This window comes from Elephantulus edwardii, unplaced genomic scaffold, assembly GCF_000299155.1.
Source record: "Elephantulus edwardii isolate Elephantulus edwardi_28Jun2011 unplaced genomic scaffold, EleEdw1.0 scaffold00072, whole genome shotgun sequence".
In the NCBI taxonomy this organism is placed as follows: Eukaryota; Metazoa; Chordata; class Mammalia; order Macroscelidea; family Macroscelididae; genus Elephantulus; species Elephantulus edwardii.
The window spans coordinates 7,717,849-7,738,078 of record NW_006399822.1 but is presented as its reverse complement, the minus strand read 5'-3'; the positions used below and the strand labels follow the sequence as shown (position 1 = coordinate 7,738,078).

Genomic DNA, 20,230 nt, shown 5'->3' with positions numbered 1-20,230 from the left:
GCTGTTATGTTAGGTGGGTAGGAGTGGGCCTCTCAGAGCCGCTGTTATGTTAGGTGGGTAGGAGTGGGCCTCTCAGAGCCAAGATTGCTCCTACGAGCTCTGGCTCGCCGTGTGTTTGAGTCTGGCCATCCTTGGGTCAGGCGTTCCACTAGAGGTGGCCTGCTGGTGCCTGCTGGTGTGGTTACGCCGTGAGCTGCCAACAGAAAGATCAGTAATCCGGATGCTCAGGGTATCTCCTCAGGAGAAAGACGAACAATGTTCCCATTAAGATTTACAGTCACAGAAACCTCATGGACAGTCCCCATGATTCAGAATGGATGCGGTTACAGTGGTTTGGGTCTTTTTGGGGTGTGTTGGTTGGTTGGATTTTTGTTTTTTCTGGTTCTGGCACAGAGTAGGGTCGGAGGAAGTACAACCATTCTTCCTTAGCGGTAAGGATGGTGAAGCTTTGTCTCATATACTTGGGGCAGGATTTCAGGAGGGACCAGTCCTTGGAAAAAGACACCATGCTGAGAAAGGTGGAGGGTCAGAGAACGAGAAGACTCACAGCGAGACGGACTGACAGAGATTGTTACAGTGAGGCTGACAGGACAGGGCAATGTTCAGATCTGTTGTACGTGAGGTCGCTGTGAGTGGTGGTCAGCTCCTGGCACCTGACAACAACAACAACAACAGCTCCAGAAGTGTTTCAAACAATTGCTTGGTTATGCGTTCAGCTGCTCATTCATTCATTCACTCCTTCATTTATTCGCGATATGGTTGACGTCTCTATATCCTGAGCCCAGTGCCAACTGCTGCGGAAGTTTGTATGAGTAAGACCTCCTTATGGAAGAGGCTCAATGTACAGTTAAGCTCATCTGCACACAGATTTGCCCTTGACTGCTCACTGAAAGGTTGGCAGTTTGAACCCACTCATCAGTAAATGGAAAACAAACAAGAAAAACCAGTCCATCGAATCAAGTTGATCCTGGCTCATAGTGACCCTTTAGGACCGAGTAGAAACCCGCAGTTCCAAGGCTGGAAATCTTTACAGAGACAGACTGCCTTCGCCTTCTCCCATGAAGCAGCGTAGGGGCTCAAACTGGCACGCTTTTGGTTAGAAGAACAACACTCAATCCACTGTACCATCAGTGTACCCCGCAGTGTCCTGGGGGATAATCTGCAGTCAGCCTGCATAGAGGTGTCACCCTGTGGAGAAGCCCTACCCCGTTACCCGGGGTTCCCCAAGTCAGAGAGGAGCCAAAAGCAGCGGGTTTGGTACTTTTGTACACAAGAAATGCTGTGACCATGGAGAGACGTGCAAAGCTTGGCAAGGTCTCTGTGGGTCAAGGGAGGCGTTCTTTCCTGTCTCTTATTGGTTTGCTTACAACAGTCATACATTGTGTTTCATGCGTTTGTGTTGTGTTTCACACATGCCTCCATTCACATTGTGGTTCATATGATCACTCATAAGCATTGTCTTTTTATAAAATTAACCACCGTTGTTCGGTGCCTCCTCCTGCCCCATCTTCTCATGGGTCTTTCCCAATTCCTTCACCCCTTCTCTGCTCACGAGACTCGTGATTTCCCTCCCTCCCCACACTCAGCTCTCCTAGTCCCCGTCTTTCCCCTTTTGGACTTTTCTACGCATCTTACTAGTTATGCTTGTATTTTTACAGTAACGATCTTGTCTGCTGTTTGTCTTTATGAGACCGAGTTAGTTCCCTTAGCATAAAGCTCTTTAGAGTCCCGCACATTCTGCAGTTCTGTGATGAAGTTGTTGCTCCTTGTGCTGTAGTATTCCAGTGTGTGAACACACCACAAGTCCGCTCATTTGCTGGTATCCATGCCATTCTTATGTGAGTCATTGCTTCCAGACAACTGAGTCATACCGACATCAGCAATCATTGAAAAAGAACTTACTTGACCAGTCAGTTTGTTTTTCAGCAACCAAGCTTGTGCAATAACATTTCTTTTTTTCCTCCTCTATCCTGCAAAGGAAATGTATTTATCCATGCATCTCTTTTGAAGTCTTTGTTAAATGCCTACTGTGTATATGCCAGGCACTGGGCTGGGCGCAGGGACCCGCTCAATGAGGCTGTAATAGAGCAGCGTGCGTTCAGCATGATGATAGGGTTTTCCGGGGGCGGTAAAGAAGGAGGGGCCGTGTCTCTTGGTCATGAGTTGGGAGGTGACGATGTCAGAGGAGGCGATATCTGAAATTCATAATAATGGCATTGGCCTTGGAGGAGGACTGGCACCAGTGAGCTCTCTGCTCACAGAGAGTTAAAAGGAAGCCGGAGTGGCATCCACTTCCTAAACAACCAGCCCCTGGAAACTGTGAACTTTGAGAAATGATAGTTATAGAAAGGCTTCAGACCTTTTGTTCGTAGGGTCACATACACTCGGCGGCAATCAACAACCACCACCACCATCAAGTTAAGCTCCTTAAGGGTGCCCTGGTGGTACAATGGTTAAGCACTCAGCCATTCGCCAAAAGGTCAATGGTTGAGAGCCACCAGAGGGTCCACAGGTTAGAAGCTGTGACGATTTGCTCTTAGGAAGATGACAGCCTTGAGAACCCTCTTAGCGGCCCTCTGCCCAGCAGTCACTGCGAGTCAGAACGCGCTTCCCAACGCAGCTCAACAACACCACACCTCACAATCTCTCCTCTTGTGGGGCCCACCCCTTGCCACCTCCTTTCAGTTCTGGGTTCTGGTGTACGCGTCCGTTTATTTCTCAGCACCGGCTGCCGAGTCAGGAGTTAGCACTTCTCCATCTGCTTCCCGTCTCCCAGAATCTGTGTCGAGGTTGCTCCATCGTGGAGTTTAAACGTTTTCTTCCTCTATGATGTTTTAATTGAGTTTCTGGAGAGAATGGTAAATAATGCCCCACAATTCAATCTACCACATTAACTAAACCCCCTCCTAATTATTTTTTTCACCCTGCTTGATGCCACACTCCCCAAAACTGGCAGCACTGTGAGGGCAGATACAACGTGTCTCCCCACCACAGTTTTCCTCTCCTAACTGAACATCAGAGGCCACTTTGTCTGATGTTTAAGTCAGCACACACCAGCTGGTTGTCCCCCGAGCTCTGGAAGTGGGCACCCATCTCAGGTTTATACGTGAGGACAGAGACTCGGCGAGGGTCAATGTGCTGCTCAAAGTCCTTCAGCTGTTTGTCGGAGGTGGGTTTTCTCAGCAAGCACACACTGGTGCTGTGATTAGCGTGTAAGAGGTTTGTTGTGATGGAGCTGAGGAAGGATTGAGCTGTGGGACAGGAGCATCAAATGCTTCAGCCAACCCTAGGAGACTTTGAAGCTGGGATGGCCCTCCAGGGAGCCATTGATATGAGTTGTCTCCTGAAAGGCCATAATGTAGGCAAGGTGGTTCCTCTGAGCTTGGAGCAGCACCTGGGAAGGGTGCCACCATCAGTGGGCAGCAGCATGGGAACCACGAACAGGACACCTCTTGGGGCAGAATGAGGGGCGTGAACAGCACCTCAGCACAGGTGCCCCCCTGCCATGGTGTCTCTCATCTCTGACTTTAGCATCTGCTCATGGGACTGGGATGCAGGGATGGAGAAATGGGAGACAGTTGTACTAGAAAAACGGACTGGCTTCTCTAAACCAGGGCCATGCACCTTGCAAAGAAGCTAGCAGTAAGAGGAAGTGACAGTTCAGTGTGACGGGGGAGTGACACGACCTGAGCTGCATTTGTGGGAGCCATCAGGTGACAGCGGGGAGACCTGGGGCAGAACCAGAGGCTACCCTCATCAGCAATTTCCAACGAGAGCAGGAAGAAAATCTCACCCTTTTCCCTTCCCAACATAATTGGCTTATCTTCCTTAATTGAAAGTACAGTTCCTTCCATATGGGAAAGATTCAGTGTTGTAAAGATCCAATAATTTAACATCCTCCTTTCTTCAGAGAGGAGGCAATAAGAGTTTTTAGGACAGCCTCTCTTACTGTTTCATCAGTAGGAGCCTCATTTGAGGAAGTTCCCAAATCAAAACAGCTTTGAGCTTGGCACCCCTGATAAAGCCTCACATGCAGCAGGGGAACACACACCAACTCTCTCTCTCTGTGTCTTTACTTGTTGAACAAACAGAACCAAGTGTTCCCATCCCATAAGGGTGGCATCATTTCTGTCTCCCCAGTGTGATACCTAGTCCAGTCTTCATTCTTTCCTCCCAGGCCCACCTCACATCCAAGCCCATCACAGGCCTATCTCCATGTGCTTTTAAGGTCTTTATTTTACTATGTAGATTCCACTTGTTCTGAAAGAGGCTTTAAACAAGTGATGATGATGTTTGCATGGCTGTTGGGCACAGAGAGAGTGTGGCCTCGTCGAGAGAGAGAGAGAGATGATGATGTTTGCATGGCTGTTGGGCTCAGAGAGAATGTGGCCTCGTCGAGAGAGAGAGAGATGATGATGTTTGCATGGCTGTTGGGCTCAGAGAGAATGTGGCCTCGTCGAGAGAGAGAGAGAGGATGATGTTTGCATGGCTGTTGGGCTCAGAGAGAGTGTGGCCTCGTCGTGAGAGAGAGAGAGATGAGCAAGTCTGCCCATGGGCAGCTCTGGGCTTCAATCCTGGCATCTCATCTCAGGAGCAGCCTGTAACCTCAGCTAAGTGATTTCCTGCACCTTCAACTTCTCATCTCTATGGAAAGGTTAGGATTCACCTTGTGAAGTGGTTCCTGGGTTGAACCAGGTCTGTGTTGCTGCTGAGCGATGTACTTTGAGGGAACGGTGACTGTCGATCTGCAGTGCTCTCGTTCCGCCTCCTGTCCATGAGTTTCTCCTTACCGTGGTGCGGTTGCTGAGAGTTGGGGTCTGGAGCCCAAGTGGGACTGCTCGGCTCTGTACTTGCTATTCAGAGTGGGCAAAGAAAATCTCCTTTCTAGACCTCTCTTCGGGGACAGTGGGTTCAATGAAAATGAGCGGATCCAATTCTGAACCCTGACACTCCCCTGTTGGTTTTCCACGGCTGATCATCTTAAAGGGGGGACACTGCCTCGTGTTCCTCCCTCAGAGCAGCTCGAGGCTTCAAACTGCTTTCCTTGAACTATCAGCCCAGCACGTAACCTGCTGTGTCACCAAGTCTGCCATGGGTGTGAGGACTCGTACAAAGGTTTAGTACAGAGTAAGCGCCGATCTCCTCACAGAATGCATTAAAGGAGCCCGGATGTCTAAAACCAAGACCATCAGATGACTTGATAAAAACTCTACAAATAAGCATGATTTAACATTATGTCGTTTTACATCCTTGAGCCTCAGTTTTTGCATCAGTGAAATGGAGGTAGTGACACCTCTACAGGAATTCTGAGGTTTCACACCTACAGGGTGCTGGGGTGGGGGGAGGTCCTTTGGGCCTCTGTGGAGTTCACGCGTTTTCGGGGGGGTCTGCCTGGTACCGTCACTTATTAAGGAATCCAAAGGGCACAGCTGGTAGAGGACGGATTTTCGATGCCCCAGCAGTTTGAGAACCAGCCGCACAACTGGCTCGTATCTGGGCGGCCACCTTGCCGGGTCGCTGGGGGTGTATTTGTGTGCCTGCCTTTTTACAAATCAGGCAATTGTCCGAGGATGAATCCTATCAGGTGCAGCAGCCAGAGGGGGGAAAACAGCTGAGTGAGATGTTCCTCGGGGCCCGTTGTCACGAGCTCAGCGTTTTTGCTCCGCCAGGCGCCATTGGCCCATGATGAGGCCCTCCTGGCAGGTGCTGCCCAGCGGCCCACAAATGCCCAGCCGCTTTAACCCATGCCTTGCCAGCCTCTAACAGAAGCATTGCCTGAAATGAGACCTCGCAGGGGGTTGCCTGGACCCCTTCTTGAGTGTCCCCACCCCTCAAACAACATGCAGAGAGGAGAGAGGTCATGGCACTGAAGGACTCCGGGGTGAGACCAGTGGTTTGAGGGAGAGGGAGGTCCCCCAGGCCAGGGAGCCACTGATGATGGGTCACAACTAGTCAGAACTGACTCCGTGGCAGCTGGCTTGGGTCTGAGGCTGTCATGAGAATCAGAAATTACGACCAACTCACAGTGGCTGTCATCGTCGTCATCACGAGAATTGGTTTTGTTTTTACTATTAGATTATAATTATTAATGTGCTACTTGAGATTTGAACGCAGCAGGAGAGAGAAGAGGCAGTCTGCGGAAACCCCATGGGCCAGTGCTGCCAGGTCTTACAGGGCTACAGCAGGTGGGAATCGATTCTGGGGTAGCAGCTTTGATCTTGGAAGCCACAGCTCAGATCGCAGTACACCTTCCTATGGCCGGGCCTGGCCACTAGTCAGCCTCCAGTTCTACCTGACCAGGGACAGGAAGCAGTGAGGGTGTGTCCAGAGGAGGGCCTCTGAGATGCAGACAGGGGCTGGGAAGTGGCAGGCATGGTGTAATGATTTCCCTCCCCTGGGAATGTCCACATTCATCTCCAGTGGACTCAATACCCATCTCCAGTGGAAATACACACACACATACACCCCAGTGTTAGAGAGGGGTCTCCGTCACTGGCACTCTATCTGCTGGGGCCGCGGGCTCTCGGTGGGAGCATCCTCATGCCTGGGGGATTGCTGGCAGCACAGGAGCGCACACACCAGGAGAAGCTCCATTAGCATCGAATTCCACATCAAACCTCCTCTGTGCAGCGGGTGCATGCAAACTCTCAGGAGTCCCTTTTGCTCTTCAGCTAATTGTTTCCTGGGCTCTGAGGTGTGGACTCCAGGAGCTGTCTATTTGCTGGGAATAATGTGAGGAGATCTGTTTTTATGTCTCAAAGCAGAATCCAACTACTAGACTAAGAAGGGTGGGTTCCTAGGCCTTACCAGGCTCAACAGAAATGCACAGGGCAAGTTTAAGGGAAGAGCACTCTGGATCCCAGCAGGCGTGGATTCTGGGACAGGTTCCACCACTGGTCTAGTGGGTGACATCGGGTCAGTCAAGACTACTCTGTGCGTTTTCCTATGTGTAGAATGAAATTAATATTCCACAGAAATGGATGGACAGAAGTTAAGTTGAAGGAATAGATGGAAAGAATAAATGTTGAATGGATGGAAGGAAGGAAGGAAAGGTAGATGGATGATAGAATGATAGTTAAATGCATCTTAGTAGATGCCATCAACTCACAGCAATGCTGTGAACAACAGATATAAACAAAGATGGATGGATAGATGGATGAGGAGGGGAGGAGGAAGGATGGATATTAAACGATTGACACATCTGTATTTGTATCTATCTATCTATCTATCTATCCCCCCAATCTATCATTCTACTACCTATTATCTACCTACCATCTACCATCTCCCCCTATCTCTATCCCTCTATCTCTCCCTCCATCTGTCTAGTTGTTGTTTTCAGTTGTAGAGTCAAATCCTACTCATGGCAAACCCCTGTGTACAGGCTAGAACTACCCCATTGGGTGTTCAAGGCCATGGTCACTAAGAAGCAGGGCATCAGGCCAGTCTTCTGAGGTACCTGCCTGTGAAAAGATTTCAGCCACAGACCTTTTGTATTTATCTTCCCTCGACATTTTATCATGAATGTTTAACAGAAAATTGTAGAGATTCGCCACCTGTATCTCCCTTCCCTGGATTTAAGCTTTGGTATTTGAGTGCCTTTTCTTCCCCCATCTCATTCTGTCTTCACACACCCCTCTACCCAGCTGTACATCCACGCAGATAATTGGAGACCTAGAGGAGATGAGATCTTATTTGTAAAGAGTCTGAGGTGGTATCTGAAACCTTATAGCATTTAAGTGGTTCTGATAGTTGTTTAAAGTTTGGGGGCTCCTTGAGGGGAGAGATGAGGGGTGGAATCCATGGTCAGCATGGCACTTGGAGATGTGAGTGCTACATGGAGAGAGGGTGACCATTTGGGCTTCTAAGAAGGCTTGAAGGCAGAAATGCACCTTCTCCCTCCTTTGTTAGCCCTTGTGATGAAAGATAAAAACAAAACCGCCCACTGCCGTGGGGTCACTTTGAATTAATGATGGCCGTTTCCTGAAGCTGGAAGTCAGGTCAGGAGGAGAAAACCTACCTTTCTGACTCTGAGTGCAGAGAATTTGAGCCACAAACCTCTAGGTTTGCAACACAAACACATAACGTACTGCATGGGCTCCTTGGAATCAAGAGTAGAGAGATAGGCTGTTTTTAAACTTAAGATTCATCAGAATCATAGCCTCCTTTGTTATCTAGAGCCCCAAATGATATCAGAACCCATGGAGGGTTGTTATGACACCCGTGGGCCAATGAGTAGACCGAGACTGACTCAGTGTCTTGTCACAGAGCTGCTAGTTGAAAAGGTCGACACTGTACTCTCTTACTCTTGATCTTGGTTCCAGGGTTCACCCTCACCATTCTACACTGCACCCAAAGCGGCACAAATCCCTGAATCTCTTCTTCCTGAACCCTGCTCCTTCTCCCTGATTCCCCCCCCCACCCGGACTGACGATATGATATTGATTCTTGTTCAGTGGAGTTTAGAAAGTGTCTCTCTCCTTTGTCAAGGTGAGTACGAGGCCCTTTTCAAACGGAAGGGAGCGAGCGTGCTCCCCACTGCCTGCGCAGACAAGCCAAGTTCGGTTTGCAGGCAGTACCCGAGCTGCTCAGTTTTCTAAAGGCCTAACTTCACGGCTTCTTCAAGGGCTCCAGAGTGTTCCCTGTGCCATCAAATTAAGTTTGGAAACTTCAATAAAGAAGTCCTGAAGGAAACTGTCAATTAATGCATTTACACTGAGGCATCATACTTGGGAAAAACATCTTCAAACACAAACACTGTTTTCCAGCCATTAAAAAGTTTGTGCGCTGCCTGGTTTCCATAGCTACCGGAGGTAATAGCTTCCTTTACTTCTGAGGAAAGTATCAGCGACTGCCCCCCCCCCCCCCCTCAGTCTTTTTCATTTCCACATCCCCCCTCCATCCTCATTTAGGGAAACAAAAGCTAACTAAATTGAAGCCTGGCAATGAAATTTGTCTGCGGAAGACAGCTTGATGTACAAGCACAGGTGAGCTCTTTCTGGGCTCACCTCCTTCCAGCCTGTGTGCAGAATAGAGGCAGCAACCTCAGCTCGTCAAACTGTCTTCCCCGGCCCGTTCAGCCTAAATCTACCGGGAAGGGAAAGGCTGATGGTCTGTTGAAGACAGCTGAGGTTTGTTTTTATTTTCAGGAAAACCTCAGATACAGAGCTTGTCGGGGTTGTGGGGGGGCTATTGTCCAACAGCATAGCCCTGCCTGGCCCCGCACATCCACGCAGGCTCCGCTGTACTTGGCATCACGCTCGTCTCCCGACCTGAGTGGCTCACACTCTATTAGACATTGTCCTGCTTGTCCTGAGGCTTTTCAAGGGCAGCTGTAGGGTTTATTCTTCATCTGCTTTAGTCTGTAAGCTATTCTGAAACCTGCCCACCTCTGACCCTCCTGGTATTTGAAATACTGATGGTGCTTTTAGCATCACAGCAACATGTAAGCCACCAGTCATGGACAAGACACTCGCAGATGAGCGTAGGTCAGTGGTTGGCCAAGGATAGTTTGTGGGTCAAATCTGGCCCACTGTGTGTGTGAATGAAGTCCCATTGGCACGCTGCCTCACTCATTGCTGGACGTCTTCTCTACGGCTGCTTTTGCACCAACAGTGCCCGAGTCAAATAGTTGTAACAGAGATTTGAATGAGTCCCAGAATGCCTTCGGTGTCAAGGGAGGAGCGGGAGATGTTATGGCTTCTAATGGTTTTATTAGGCAAGGACCTAGTCCTACGGTGTCTTGGTTTCCAAATCTTTGAAATGGGGATGGCAGCATGCTTCGGTAGGGTTTTGGGGATTTTGGCATAATGCTAAGCACATGGGAAACCTGCGTTAAACCAGTTCAGACCCACGGTGTACCTGGCTGGGTGAGGGTGGAAGCATGCTTCATAGCGTTTTCAGTAGCTGGGACCTTTGGGAAGTCGATCTCCAGGACTTTTGGCTGAAATGCCTCTGGGTGAATTCAGCCTGCTAATATTTCATTTAGTCAAAGATCACGTGACTCTTGGTGCCACGTACGGACACTTAGTAAAACAAAGGCAAATAAAACCACCAGCCATGATGGTGGCCAAGTTGATTCTGACGGGTGCCGCTCTCCCCGGCTTCCTGAAGCTGCTATCTTCACGGGAGCACACTGTCCCCCCATCTTCTCACCCATAGACCTGCCAGTGGATTCAAACCACTCACCTTTCAGTTAGCATCTCAACACATAGCCCACTATACTGCCTGGGCTTCTGACCAGAGGAAGAATGAATATTGGTTTTGGTTTGTGTGCTTTGGTTTTTTTTGTTTTCCCATTTCAGATATTTTTTTCTGGGGGTGGGGGGAAGCATAAGAAGCCTGTTTTATGAAAATTCAGTCAAGACATATAAAAACCTCAAATGGTTCAACCACTGTTTCACAATCCAGTCACTGCCCAGCGTCCCTTCCTGGGTATAAAGCGAGGGAGGTAGAAAGAGAAGACAGTCTTTTAAGGAAGAGAAGACAAGCAAAAGGAGGCCCAATGGTCTAGGAAGAAATCTTTAATTTCTATTCAGCTTTCAAGAGTTTGAGAGAGTTGTTTTCTTTTAACAAACCAAGTTCATGCCTTCGGATTATAAAAGTACCTGAAATTGCCTAGAATATCAGCATGCATAGCTTGTTGGTATTTACATATATTTACATGAGGAAACAAGAGAAAGATCTCCAGTTATTTACAGTCTACGTAGGAGAAGAGGAAGGTGGGCATAATTGTATTTCCGACAATACATAAGGAGTCAGCACATGCATATCTGGGTAATATTTGCATGATAGAATGCAGTTTGTTTTCTTTTTTTCTAAAAAAAAAAGACATACCATTGTAACTTTCTAAGCTAAAGTATTGCATAATCAAGGTAATCGTGTGTGTGTTTTGTTTCTAGACTATTTGCATCAAGTGCCTTAAAATGCTCACTAATACCAAGGCAGAGTCCTATATCCCTGACATTAAAGCAGCAGCCCCCATGGTCATTCCTGGCTACCTAGCAGCACGCTGCTGGCGAAGGAAATGACCATTGTTTCTCACTCCCCGTCGGCCACTGTGCGCAGCACTCTCTCCTGAGCTATCCCCATCAATTATGGACGTAATAGAAATGAGACGTTCTCCACAGTATGTTCTAGATGAAATATTAACAAGCTGAGTGTCTCGGAGCCCGAGGACTGAGCCGTTGGAGCCTGTGTTCTGTGGGAGTGCACGTGCCCACCACAGACAGGCTTGGCTTGCGTTAATGGGGCTGGACCTGGGGGGCTCCCCGCTTTGAGGTCAGAACGAGCGCCAAGCATGGTTACTTAATTCACTCCTGGAAGACGGAGTTCCGAGTTCATTGCCTGCCCGATAGAGGCCCCTGGGAAGGGTCGAGTTGTCTCCTCAATGCCTTTTCAGAAGCTCGGTCTTGTGTTCCCATTGATGTATCTGGCAGAAGTGCTCGTGGTTGAGGGTCCCTCTGAAAGGCCTGCCTGCTCGCGTGACAGTTAGCTCTGGATTTTCAGAATGAGTCCATATTCCAGGCGGGCTGGATGGAGAAGTTGTGTGCAGAAGAGAAAGGGAGGAGCTGGTTGTGGGATCTGGACTAGGAAGATCATCTTTGCTCCTTTGTGGAAGAACAGAACCCACTGATTGATTTAAATCCACAGGTGGAATACAAGGGCTCGTGTGTATCTATAGCGTACAGAGCTCGTCGCATCTGAGGTTAAAGAAGTAAGTGAGAATATAGGCTATTTCAAATGAACACACACTCAGTATCTCCTTTCAGCTGGCACAGTTGCTAAGCACTTCCCTATACTGGCACCAGCATGGCTCCAAACAGGAAATTTCAGTGAGAGGCCATTTGATTTCCCCCATGTGAAAGGAGAATGCTAGCCACATGGTTCTTACTTTGATGATGAATTTCTGTGGCTCTCATGCTTGGTTTTCATGGTCATTCATAAAAGAATGGGTGACCCAGTGCAACTTCCCATCAGAGCAGTAGAACTCCCATTGGGAAGAAGCCACTTTTAGCAAATGTAATCATTCCAAACAGGGCAATTCCAAGGGCATTATCTTATGGGTAGAAGACATAGTCAGAGAACCTGGTCTGAGCAAGCACTTCTAGAACACTTTAGGAAGACGTTCTGTGAGATGTCACCTGCCTGAGTTGAATGCCAGCCATTCTTCCTCCCTCTGTCATTGGGAATACTTCATCCCAATTTCTAAGACCTCACTGACTGCAAGAGAGAAAAAAAATCACACGAGACAAAAATCTCAATGTGTTAAGGAATCCTTGGAAGACTGAGGACTAGACCACAGGAACACGAAGGAGGTAGGAACAAGGCCTCACTGGTTTAAAGGAAAAGTTGAGAACAGATTATAGACTGGAAAACACAGGCCCTGAAGAGTGACCAAGGTCACCTTGTCCTCACATCCTGCTAATGACATGAGTTCAAATCCTTAACAAATCCAGAACAAACATGGCTTTGGATCCCATTGGATTGTAGGGAATTGGCTGTCCCTTTCTCCCCCTACACATAAAGCTAGGGAAGACAAATAATAGTGACCCAGCTTGTTCCAACAAATATTTCTCAGAGGAATAAGACCCACTCCGCTTTAACTCCTTAGATATCCAGCACATCCTTCTGGTCTTCAGATCCACCTCTTAAAATTCCTTGGTGGACTTGCTAGAAATTCACACGTGCGTGAGCATGCCCTTCGGTCCCTCATACTTGAGAGACAAGAAGAGACCCAGGTTAGTTTGCCTGTTCTCTCCAGGATGAAGGGCTGTGAAGTTCTGGCTGTAATCTGAAGCTGCATCGTAGTATTTTCTCCTTAAAAGTTCCACTCAAGATGTCCTTTGCAGTCTTGAGCTGTGGCCTGAGCTTGGATTAATTGCATTTAAGGGGATGAGCTGGCATAGCTCAGCTTCTCCACAGAGCAACTGTCATTAACCCCTCCTGGTAGACTGTGTCCTGAGAACTGTTCTTCCGCCCGACCGCTTTCTTTTGGGACAGAGGCAGAGGAGGTACAGTGATCTGTCAGGTTTTCCACAGTGTTAACCTCTGAACTATCTTCCTTCTGTTTTTTGGAAGCAAGAGGGAACTCTGCTAATACGTGGGCAAATACATGGCATTAAAGTGGACACATGCACTTACATGGGTGAAGAAACCAAATGTGATCAGAACAGATTTTGCAGAACACTTACGAGCTCTTAAAGCCTCCACGTCGGAAAGCACGAATCCACTTCCCCAAACCTCTTCACTTTTTGGTTTTGAAGAAATTGCAGTGCTTTCCCCCCTTGTATTAGCGCTCAGAACAGACTGTGAGCTAGTAACACTCGAGAGGGCTATGAAGAGAATTCTTTCAGTGCTTCCCGGGAAGTGTTTGTACACCTCCAGACTGCTTTGTGCAAGCACTCTGTAGCCAAATGGAGTTAGGAATTAATTGGGGAGGATGAGAAGCGAAGGATCAGAAGGAAGAAGTTAAACCAAATGGAGCGTGTCTGATACTATCCTACAAAAGGCCACACTCACTTCACATGTATGTGAGTCTTTACGATGGAGATTGGTTAAGTTTCACTGGTTTTTTGATGTGGTTCAGTTCATGCTTTGAAAAAGAATCCGTCATCAAAGGGTAAGTCCCTGAGCTGGGCAAACCCGTCACCTGGAGATGGCATTTTCAATCAGGTGACCTTTTTTTCCTTAAGGGTCATTTGCTATTGGATCATAGGAGGTGGCGCTGAGTTTTCATTTGTTAATCCAAATGGATATAATTTCAATTTAGCTTCTTGACTAAATCAACAATGGAAAAATCTCCTCTTAAATGTTTCTCAATTAAACATGTGACATTTCAAGCTTTTTTCCCTTCTTTTAAAAGCCCACCTCGGTGTGCCACACTGTGTTAGGCTGAGAAGACAAAGTGGGATACATAGAACTGAGAGGAGAGGGTGGTGTGTTTATTTGAGGGTTTATTTGGTCTGTGATACCAAGTGATATTTTCTCTGCAAGTGGCGTTGCAGTAATACTTGGCTTGTAGAACTGACGTGAACAATGTTATATAAAGCTCTCTCTGCATAGAGTCTGGTGAATTGCAAGTTCTCTATAAATGCTAGTCACCATTGCCATTTTAATAGTCGCATTGTTTGCAATAATTCGTGGAAAATCACGTCCATTGGAAGGAGAGCTTGCTTTCAAGTTCTCGCTTCTTTTCCCTCCCACAACTTCTGTGGAAGCTGGTATGTGTATTGATTGGCCTTGGTTTCAGTAGGAGCGTCATAGTGGAGAGAAATGAGTTGTTGGCCAGGGTCATGTTCATCAGGTCTGTAAACCCTGATCATGTATATCAGGTGCATTAGTTATTCATGTTACTAATGGGCTGCCTGGTGAGTTAGTTTATTAACCGAGAAGATTGCTCCTAGTTGGTGAGAAGGGGAGCACACCACCTTTTGGAGGTTACGCTTGCTTTATTGTCAAACCAGAGGTGGAAGCCATAATTGTTTGGGAAGACTTCTGTACATTACATTTCCCCCCCGTAGACTTCTGGTCTAGGATCAATTCTGTTGCTGAAGTGTTACTGGGAGATAAAAAGATGGAGAAGCCACGGAGCTTACATTTATTCCACTGGGAAAAGTCTGCTTTCACCACCTCATTTCCAACAGCTCAGTGATGAATGATTCTGCTCCATGGGCTACGTTCACAGGGCCACCTCACTGGGAAGCCGCTTGTGCATTTGGAAAGTATTTCTTTTACCTTAACATAGCCAAGGTGAACACCAGCAAATGGCTTTTATTTCTGCCCCATGTGCTCTCAATGAGCTCCCTTCCTGGTCTGTGGAATCAAGCTCTACCATCACAGGCATCCTGCCCTGCCCTGGGGGGTCCCAGGCGCCATCAAAGACCACTCCCTCCCTTGTTCTCTTTCTGCGTAAATTGCACTCTCCTGTTATCTCTATATCTGAAACAATCTTAGAACAACTACTGCTTTCTGGCAGTTACAGAATATATAGATACATCATGATAATGTCTATTTTTAAGTTAAGCCTATTTTTTTCCCTTAAATCGGCGTGCATTTTAAAATAGAGAAACGTGAAAATGAAACACTGATTGTATAACATGTGTACTTACTAAAACATAAGTATTAGCGTGCTAATCAATGCATTACAGATATCAGGATGGGGATGGCTGGCTGGTGGTTTTTTCCTTTACCTTAGCCATCTATTTTTTGTTAGAAACCCTTGTCCTTTTTCCTTTAAAAGAGTCAATATCCATTTGTATTCCACGCTGACAGTTACAAATTGACGGCTAGCAGTTATCAAATAAATGGTGATGAAAAGAACGTACTTAACATTTTCATCCCCACAAAGGATTTTGGAAGGATGGGTAATTCATATCTCAGGGCCTCAACTATAAACAGCTACCATTTTCCAAATCCCACCTTTCCATAGGTGAGGCTGGCACCGTAAACCTGACAAATGATTTCTGAAAGCGAATGATGAACTCTTATTACCACAATACTCCTAACTTACTCCCCAACAAGAATCCCAGGTCATTTTACATACACCATCAAGATTGATGGCCAGACTCTCTCCTCCGGCAGCTTGCAAATGCTTGACTGGATTGGAAGTGGCATGCTTGGCATGATTTAAGATTCTACTGGGCTTCACAGCAATCCTCAGGGTTGGGCCATCAAAGCCCTCACTCACTGCTGTAGTTACATGATGGGACCGCGTCACTGCCATTCCTGTGATGAGCAAACTCTTAAAAGTTGTCCTTAACGAGATGATATAGGGGATCTGGCAGCTTCACGCAGCGTTTCTAGATCAGAGTATTGTTAAGTGTTGTCGACTCATAATGGCCCTATGAACGGAAGTTCTGCACACCTGTATAACTTTCGTCCTTTCTCCAGGTTCAGGGCATAGTGATGATTTTTCTCACACTGGATCACTGAGCAGTGGTGAGACCCACAGCACAGATAGTTCCGATCCCATTCTTTCAGCTTTCCTGAATGATGCTGTCCCTTCCCACAAAGCAGTGCGGGAGTCATTTGACAGTGTTTAAAGTGCTCTGCTCTCTCAGAAAAACAAAACTTGGGTTTTTATCAGTTTAAAAATGTTTTCTTGTTATCAGCAATACCGGCTTGTTTACTACTGAGACATCCCTCACAGGGTCCCGATCTCATCCTGATGCTTTGCGAAATGCAAAGCTGAGAAGCCAAAAATGAGGACTTGTTACTAAACTGTTCTCACGTCTGATCACACAAAGCTGTCACTCAGAGGTTGCCATCAGCGCTGCTGTAGAGAGACTCCAGAGAAGCTCGCGGGGTGCTGTCCTGTGGAGTAGTCCTCTGAGAGGAAGGTACCAGGGGGACCAGATGGACTGAGAGGGCGCACGGTTGATCTTTGCTTTGATTTACTTGGCTGTGGTGTTCTACGAAGCCACTGAAGGAGGATTTGATATTGCCTAACCCCCTTCAAGCCTATAGTGGGTAAAGGCATTACATCCAGCTCTTTATAAAAGACTTGAGTTTTTGGAAAATGTGTCGTTTTCAGCATGGTGGCCAACTGTACACTGACAGGATACTTTGTCTGTTGTAATTGTCTCTGGAGTCCACAGAGGGGGAAATGCACAGCCCAGCTCCCTCTCCAACTCAGTTCTGAATCAATTGTTGCACCGAAGTCCTTGGCAAAAGGACTGTCCACCGGGAGTGTAAGAGTGTGACAAGGTCTTGTTTGGGAAGCTCTCATGGGCCAGCGTGGCATTAAGCTTGGAAGAAGGGTGCCTTCCGCCTAGAACTGGGGGAACCGTGAGACACCCATCAGGTCTGATATTGTATGAATTCTGGGGACGCTCTGAGGAGGGTCTCATCACGTCAAGGTCCAGGGCTGGTTCTGTGACTCTCCTGGGGGAGAAATCTCCCCGTGAGCTCTGCTGAGAAGCAGCATGGCAGTTGGCTCGAGTGAGATCTTGCTGCTTCACTTTCTTTAGAGGCACTTCTGCTTTCCTTTTCCCGCCGCTCGGGGGCCGTGGAGGAGTCCGCTAAACCCCTCGGAATGCTCTCGAAAAGTGTGCCAGGCGCGAGGCTAAGGGGGATTAGGGGTAAGAACCGAGTGAAAGAGAACTTGGATGATGTGAACTGCTTTCCATTAGCTGTAATCCACACAAATCAATTTGAAAAGAAACAGCTGAATCCAAGAAAAGAGAGAGCTATTTGGAGAGTGGGCACCACCAAGGACTTAGGGGAGGTAACAAGCCAGTTACTGCTTAATTACACTGCAGTCAGGGCCGAGGCTCAGGATGACAGACTCACCCAGGACAGTCCAGCAGCCAGGTCGTCGCAGAACTCAAGTCTTTTCCTTGTCTCTCTCCACAATCCTGTCTCTTGTACTGAATCAGAAGCAACATTTTAACAAGATTCCTCAGGTGATTTCGACGTATCTTGCTGAAATGTCAATTCTTAGCAGATCTAGGGAGGACACACATTCTCAGTGGGGTAGTCAAGTCACAATGAGGGCAAAGCCTTGGAATTGGTCATTTGGCTTTTAGACAAATTTAGATTGGCCCCCCCAGACACCAGTGCTAGAGAAAACAAACGAAAGAATCTTAAAATCCTAACATCTTACAACCTTGGTTTCCATAGGTTCCAGAATGCAGTTATGGTGAGTGCAGACCAGGCCATCTGAGGGCAGGATTTAGACCTTCTAGGGGACAGAAAAGTCACACACCAGAATCCCATCCGCAATCAGAGACCCCCTCTTGTGTCCCTCCTGATGGCCCTGCCTCCAGGCCCCTCTTCCTTCCTCCCTCGCACCCCCTCCCTATCAGCTAATAATTAGTTGATACTGCTAGGGCTTTGATGCACATAAATAATCATAAGATGCCAGATAAACTGTATTGGTTTTAAATTAGAGCCATGCCTACCGTGTTTGTCTATGAGCGCCAGCCTATTATTTTTAATTATAGCTTGCAGAGCAAAGTGATTTCTTGCCCTCTTTACAGCATCCCCGACAGCACCGTGGCAGCGGGATGATATGAGGCCCCCTCACCACACACAACCCAAGTGACACTCGGAGGGAGGCGGATGGGAAATGATCCATTGCACTCACTGGAATTTGTGTTTGAAGTGGCGTGGGTGAAAAGTATACCCCTTTCTTCACTGTCGTCCTGTAAATCCAGAGTCAATATGACGTGTACACAATGGTTTCCAAGGGACCTGGAGGAGTGAATCATTGCATTTTGTCTGAGTATGAGCCCTTGTGTGTGTGTGTGTGTGACATTTTAACTCGACCACACAACTCCCTTCCCCCGGGCAGCCTTGTGGGAAAGGAATCAAGGACAACCCCCATCTGACACCGGCCCCATTGGGCTGTCATCCTGATGGTCCCTTGTGCGCGTGGTTGGCTAACCTGAGAGGAGGTGATGGGAACAAGCTCATGTCCAGTCTCACTGCGAACCAGGGGAGTCAGGGGGTGCAGAGTTCACTGATGTCTGTCTCCATCCTTGGCGCCAGCCGTTCCTTCTGCACAGAGAGCAATCTGCCACTTTGCTTGTTTATTTTCTAAGCCTTTTCCTCGGACGAGGTGTGAGAAGTCGCACCAGCTTTACGAGCAGAGTTTATGAACTCCGTTTTCCAGGGCCGTCACATCATACCTTTTACAGCCGGGTGCCTTGAGGTCATAAGTCACTCGGAGCCAGGGGAGGCACGCCAGTCCCAGTGACATCATCTCACCAGGCCTTTCTCTCTTCTTCTCTTCTCCTTTCCAGCAACAAGGAGCTGCCACCACAGTGTACTGCGCAGCCTCCCCGGAACTGGAGGGCCTGGGAGGAATGTACTTCAACAACTGCTGTCGTTGTGTATCCTCCTCGGAAGCGCAGAGCGAGGACACGGCCCGGGCCCTGTGGGAGCTCAGTGAGAGGCTGGTCCAGGAGCGGCTCGGGAGCCAGTCCGGCTAAGATAAGAGGGGGCTCCCCAAAGAAACAGCACACACACTGCCCCCCACCCCCACCCCCCGGGCATAGCTCAGCCAAGACAAGCAGCAGAGTCACAACTGAAGTCCCATGGGAGCCAGGGCATTCCAGGGAGAAAAGGGCCATGTCTCTTTTCTGGGGTCAGAGGAGACAGTGGAACCTGGGGGTGTTGCCTCTGCTCCTGGAAGACACACACAAGTCATCCTGGCCCTCTCAGCCAGGTGACCCCAGAGGGTGAATGTTCAGTCTTCATTCCTGCATGGATCTGGGAGATGAGCCCTGTGGTCACCCTGACAGAATCTGAATGGGCTTGGAGAAGGCTAGGGAGAGAGCTCTGAGCCTCACTCCAGCCAGCCAAGATGATTGGGAAATGAGGTTGGGCAGGGCCAGCCGTCCACTCCTTCGCCAAAGCTGTAAAAGAATGTAGCGATACCAGCACATACCTTCCTGATACCACTCCCTGGGTGCTTTACAGGAAAGGTGACATCTCACCCTTAATATAGAGGATCTTGGAGTGGAGGCTACCATATTGTTCTGTTTAATACTTCATTCACAGTCTTAAGAAGTAACCTGTTGTCTGGAGGTCTTGCATCTGTCCTGCTTCCTTCTGTCCCTCCCAACTTATGCATAAATAAAAGAGCATGCTTGAATATGATCACCTGCAGTTTGTACTGTTTCTTTAAATGTTTCCATTTTGGTTCAGTCTGTTGTGGTTTTTTTCTTTTGTTTTTTGGAGAGTTTTTTTTTTTTTCTTCATTTTTTAGAAAAGAAATCTAGAGGAAAAATAAAGCGCTTCTTGTGGACGCCAGGAAAACCCCATTTTTGTTCCTTCCCTGGGTTTAAGATTTTGTGCTTTGTGGCGGTCTACGGGCCCAGTTGTCTCACGCGAGCAGCATGCCGGCATCATATTTTCTGTGAAAAGAAAGAGGAAGAAATTACTATTGTTTTATTTCACCCGAAGGTGCTCGGTTCTTCATGGTGAGTTATTTCTGTCCTCTGGGGTCCCTCCACCTGTAATTACCAAGTACTGAGTCATTAGAGTCTTGATATCAGAGTGGATGAGATTTGGGGCTGCATCCCAGCCACTCCTACCCAGGGCCCCAGATCAGCCCCCAAAGGACATGAACACCTCCACTTTTGAGAGAGGCTGCTTTTCCTAAGACACCAGAACCCTGGACACTGTGGTTCTGTCCATCCACGCGCTCTGGAGGCCAGCAGTGTGGGCTCATCCTCCCATCTGGCCATATTCTCCCTTGACAAACCCCTGTTATTTAGAGCCCTTT

General features: G+C 47.9%; 1 protein-coding gene across 1 annotated transcript in view; it reads left to right on the top strand.

Moving 5' to 3' along the window:
• Positions 1-18,933, top strand: part of WWOX (WW domain containing oxidoreductase) — a 1,021,576-nt gene extending 1,002,643 nt beyond the window's left edge. Inside the window, exon 9 of the mRNA XM_006888814.1 lies at positions 18,744-18,933. Within this exon, the coding sequence (XP_006888876.1) occupies positions 18,744-18,932 (189 nt within the window). The 3' untranslated portion in view covers position 18,933. The remainder of the gene's footprint in view (positions 1-18,743) is intronic.
• The last annotated feature ends 1,297 nt before the right edge of the window (positions 18,934-20,230 follow it).